General features: G+C 44.3%; 1 protein-coding gene across 1 annotated transcript; it reads right to left on the bottom strand.

Annotated features, from left to right (window-relative positions):
- Positions 1-500: 500 nt before the first annotated feature.
- LOC115004669 (protein NLRC3-like) lies at positions 501-2,906 on the bottom strand. The gene is given in 4 exon segments (XM_029426367.1): positions 501-815; positions 817-2,303; positions 2,434-2,534; positions 2,761-2,906. Coding segments are annotated over 4 exon segments (2,034 nt in total). The 5' UTR covers positions 2,892-2,906.
- Between the last annotated feature and the right edge of the window lie 1,892 nt (positions 2,907-4,798).

Consider the following 4,798-nt stretch of genomic DNA (forward strand, 5'->3'; position numbering starts at 1 on the left):
ACTGACTGTTGACAAACGCAACAGAAAGGAAACAAATCATTGAAAGTATCAGAGATGTACAGAAATAAATGTTAATATAAAGACTCAGGTATTACCTGTGTGTCTGATGTAATGATGAAGAAACTGCTAGAATGTAACAACAACTTCTCTGCATTCACTCAGAACTGTAAAATGTGATGAAACCTCGAGCACCTCTAAAGTCTTTAGTTTGACAAGGTCTGCATGTCGCCTCCATCCCCCAAAGGAATGTAATGAGAGGAAGAAACTGTCAAGTGTAACAATTATTACAAATAAATAGAAATGTGTTCATGAACTTCACAGATAGAAGCTGAAAACACTTGTTTTGCTCTCACAGCGTTTGAAACAGCTCAAGAACATCTGAAACTAAATAATGAAGTAAAAAGTGGATATATTTATTCAATAAAATGAATTTTCTCGTGTATATTTGAAGAACTAAACTTCTAATCTACTCTGATTTATAAAGTTAATCACATCTGGACTTACACAGCCTTTCTGCAGTTCCTCACAGCTGGAATCAGTCTCCGTCGTCCCTCCTGTGACGTGTTGTACTTCATCAGGTCCAACTCATCCAGAACCTCCTCTGACATCTGCAGCATGTGAGCCAGAGCTGAGCACTGGATCTCAGAGAGTTCCTTCTCTGATCTGTTCTCTGACTGCAGGAACTCTTGGATCTCCTGATGTACTGAGTGGTCCTTCATCTCTGTCAGACAGTGGAAGATGTTGATGCTTCTGTCAGCAGAGGTATCTTTACTCCTCATCTCCTTCAGGGTGTTGATGGCTCTCTGGATCATTTGTAGGACTGTTGTCTGTCTGACCCAGCAGGCCTCCTAAGAGTCTCTGGTTGGACTCCAGAGAGAGGCCGTGGAGAAAGCGGACAAACAGGTCCAGGTGGCCATTCTTACTTGTGAGGGATTTCTTCATGGCTTCAGACAGGAAGACATCCAGGGATGAGTTCATTCTTCCAGTCACTTCCCCAGGAAGTTCCTTCAGTACCTCTGTGTTCCTCTTGCTGTAACAGTGGAACAGGTAGACTGCAGCCAGAAACTCCTGAATGCTCAGATGAACAAAGCAGTAGACTGTTTTCTGGAAGATCACACTCTCTCTTTTGAAGATCTCTGTACAAACTCCTGAGTACACCAAGGCCTCCGTGGCATCAAGACCACACTGCTCCAGGTCTTCTTGGTAGAACATGATGTTTCCTTTCTCCAGATGTTCAAACGCCAGCCTCCCCAGCTTCAGAAGAAGTTTCCCGTCAGCCTTCGTCAGCTCCCGTGGACTCGTCTCATGTCCCTCATCATACTTCTGCTTCTTCCTCTTGGTCTGAACCAGCAGGAAGTGTGAGTACATGTCAGTGAGGGTCTGGGGCAGCTCTCCTCTCTGGTCTGTAGTCAACATGTGGTCCAGAACTGTAGCAGTGATCCAGCAGAAGACGGGGATCAGACACATGATGTGGAGGCTCCTGGATGTCTTGATGTGAGAGATGATTCTGCCGGACCGTTCTTCATCACTGAATCTCCTCCTGAAGTACTCCTCCTTCTGGACGTCAGTGAAGCCTCGTACTTCTGTTACCCTGTCCACACGTGCAGGAGGGATCTGATTGGTTGCTGCAGGTCGGGAAGTTATCCAGACGAGAGCCGAGGGAAGCAGATTCCCGCTGATGAGGTTTGTCAACAGCACGTTGACTGATGACTGCTGTGTGACATCAGACACAACCTCATTGTTGTGGAAATCCAGTGAAGGTCTGCTTTCATCCAGGCCGTCAAAGATGAACAAAACGCTACAGACAGCGAGCGTCTCTGCTGTGACCTTCTGTAAGGTTGGATGGAAAACATGGAGCAGCCTGAGAAGACTGTACTGCTCAGCTTTGATCAAGTTCAGCTCCCTGAAGGAAAGCGGAATCAGCAGACTGACATCTTGGTTTTCCAAACCCTCTGCCCAGTCCAGAGTGAACTTCTGCACTGAGAAGGTTTTTCCAACGCCAGCGACGCCGACCGTCAGAGCGACTCTGATGTGTACCTGTTGGTCAGGTGAGGCTTTAAAGATGTCGTGGCACTTGATTGGAGCGTCACGGAGGATCTTTTTCTTGGAAGCTGTCTCAAGCTGCTTCACCTCATGTTGAGTATTAACCTCTTCACTCAGTCCCTCTGTGATGTAGAGCTCAGTGTAGATCCTGTTGAGGAGGGTTTTACTCACTGTTTCATCACTTCCTTCAGTCACACGTTCACATCTCCTCTTCAGACTGATCCTATGTTCATCTAAAACCTCCTGCAGACCTCTATCTGCTGAAAGAGAAGACACATGTGAGATTAATAAATATATATAACAGATCATAATGTGCTGCACAAACAAATGAAGCAGGAAGAATCCTGTTTTCAGACATGAAGACAGCAGCAGACAGATGTACAGTCTTACTGTGTGCACAGCTGGTAGAGACTGGATCCTTCAGGACGTCCTGACACAAAGCACAGCTGGACCGCTGCTCCTCCACAGAAACAGGAGTTTTGCTCTTCTTTCTGTGGAGATGAACACGTTCTTTATAACACATCACAATAGTGCTGGCTGATGTTCACTGATTGGTACAACCTATGTCTCCAACATGATAACAGTTTAGTCCCAGTTGTCTACTGTGTTTCTTTACTGTACTCTACTGGGCTTATGTTATCATACAACAGTAGATTATAAGAGAACATAAAAACTGAATCCTCTTCAGGTCAGTTTACAGAAGAAACAGACTCTTACTTTGTGTCTGAGGGTCCAGGTTCATTACTGAAGAGTGGAGGTTGGGGCATAGACCAGTCACTCTTCAGAGACAGACAGCTGGGGACTGCAGACACTGAGCCGTCCTCCTCCTCATCTGTTAAATCATTCATCTTCTCCAGTCTGAGAGTTACTGTACACACACACACACACACACAGTATAAAGTATTATTTATCTGAAGCAGAAGAATCTTCTCCTAAAGGAAACTTCATCCTTCAGTTCATCACAAACATCATCTGGAGATACATGTTTAACTGACAGGAAGAACTGAGAGCAGAACAATGTTTCCCTCTGAGATGTAGTGCAGTACAAGTATAAAGGACATTTACTCAAGTGCAGTACTTCAGTAAAAGTACTTATTGATATTCTGATTGTGGATCCATTATTTAATAACCAGATGATGATGGTGGTGTCTTTTGAACGCTGGAGATGATTGATGAGGCTAAATGCTTCAGGTAAAGTAGAGAATATATAACTCCTATCAAAGCAGAAGCTCAGGAATCATCAGCCTCACGTGACTGAACGGAAATGAGCAGAAATAAAAGTGTAAATGTAAAAAGTGTTCCTTGCTGACAGACAGACTCTCCGACTCTCTGGATTGAATTGTATCCGTGATCAAAGTAAACGGAGAAATAACTGAAAATAAATGTATTTCTACTAAATGATAAAGTAGTTTGTGCTTGTGTTGTTTATATTGTGATATAATTAACTAATAAATGTATTATCTTGTGTAATAACTGAAACACGTATTTACATAGATAATGTGAAGAAATGTTAGGTACTATATATATTAAATAAAGCTCAACTCACTCAGAACTGTCTCATCATATCGGCTTTTATTTTGAAACTACTTCCGGGAGTTCCGTCCCGAAACGGACACAAAGTTAATTTGAACTTTTAGAAGGTAAAAAGCAAGAAGAAGAAGTTTAGTGTTGACTGGTTGGAGAAAGAACAAGCATTGATCCGGAGGGTGACGGGTTGTGAGGCTGCTCTCCATCTGGACTGTGCTGCTGTGTGACATGTAGCGATGATGCTCACAAACATTTCATCACATTGGACTCCAGGACTCTGCTTGTTAGAGACACACAGCAGGACACACTAAAGAATGAATGTGTAAAACCCCAGCAGAGCTGCTGTTAACACTCACCCTGTTCTGCTGCTGCGGCTCTGTCGACGAGAAAACGGCGTCTGTCAGTGACAGTTTGGGGAGGGGCCAGTGCACCTGTAACACTGAGCCTGGACCCACCTGTGCCCCGGGGCGGGACATTATTTTGATGGGCACACCATGCAGTCAATCACATGTCAGGACAGACTAGGATCATACCATTATGTGAAAGAAGGAAGGGGGGCAGACGCTCCAAAGACAGCGCGTGTAGTGGTACAGGCCAGATACACAGAGCGACAGAGAGACGGGGGATTTAAATGCAACAGGTCGGGAGAAAGTGAAGAAATGAGCGGACACCCAAAAAGAAGCAGTGCACTAAGACAACACTGGTGTTGGTCCTCTAGACTAACAGGGAACGTATTTACGTACATATTTTTTGCAGAGTGTGTTACTGAACTCTTAGTACAAAAAAAACGTAGCACAGATCTTTTGAATGGCACATGATGGCATTCTGTGGTTCTTACCAAGTATTCCCAGCAGACTCTCACCGGCGGTATGCCACATAGTGATACATTCTGTAACATACCAGATAATACATGTCAATGGTAATCACTTCAACCTTATTTATCTGTGTATTCTGTGACTGTGCCAGAGGGACCATTCGACTCCCCATAAATACATCACAGTTTCTGAGCTCTACACATTACACAAGTAACTTCCTCATTACGTGGCTCATCACCTGCTCGTTGTCTGTCCCTCTTCACATACCTGTGGTAGGCTGTCTGCAACACCCAAACATCCAGACACTTTGATTTGAATCCTGCGTGACCTGTTCTGCAGGTTGTGTTTGCACCATGTCCCTCATATTCATTGAGTTCCTCCATGACATCCTTTTCTTGGCAGCAGCTCTTCAA

Source organism: Cottoperca gobio, unplaced genomic scaffold (genome assembly GCF_900634415.1).
Source record: "Cottoperca gobio unplaced genomic scaffold, fCotGob3.1 fCotGob3_166arrow_ctg1, whole genome shotgun sequence".
NCBI classification, from domain to species: domain Eukaryota; kingdom Metazoa; phylum Chordata; class Actinopteri; order Perciformes; family Bovichtidae; genus Cottoperca; species Cottoperca gobio.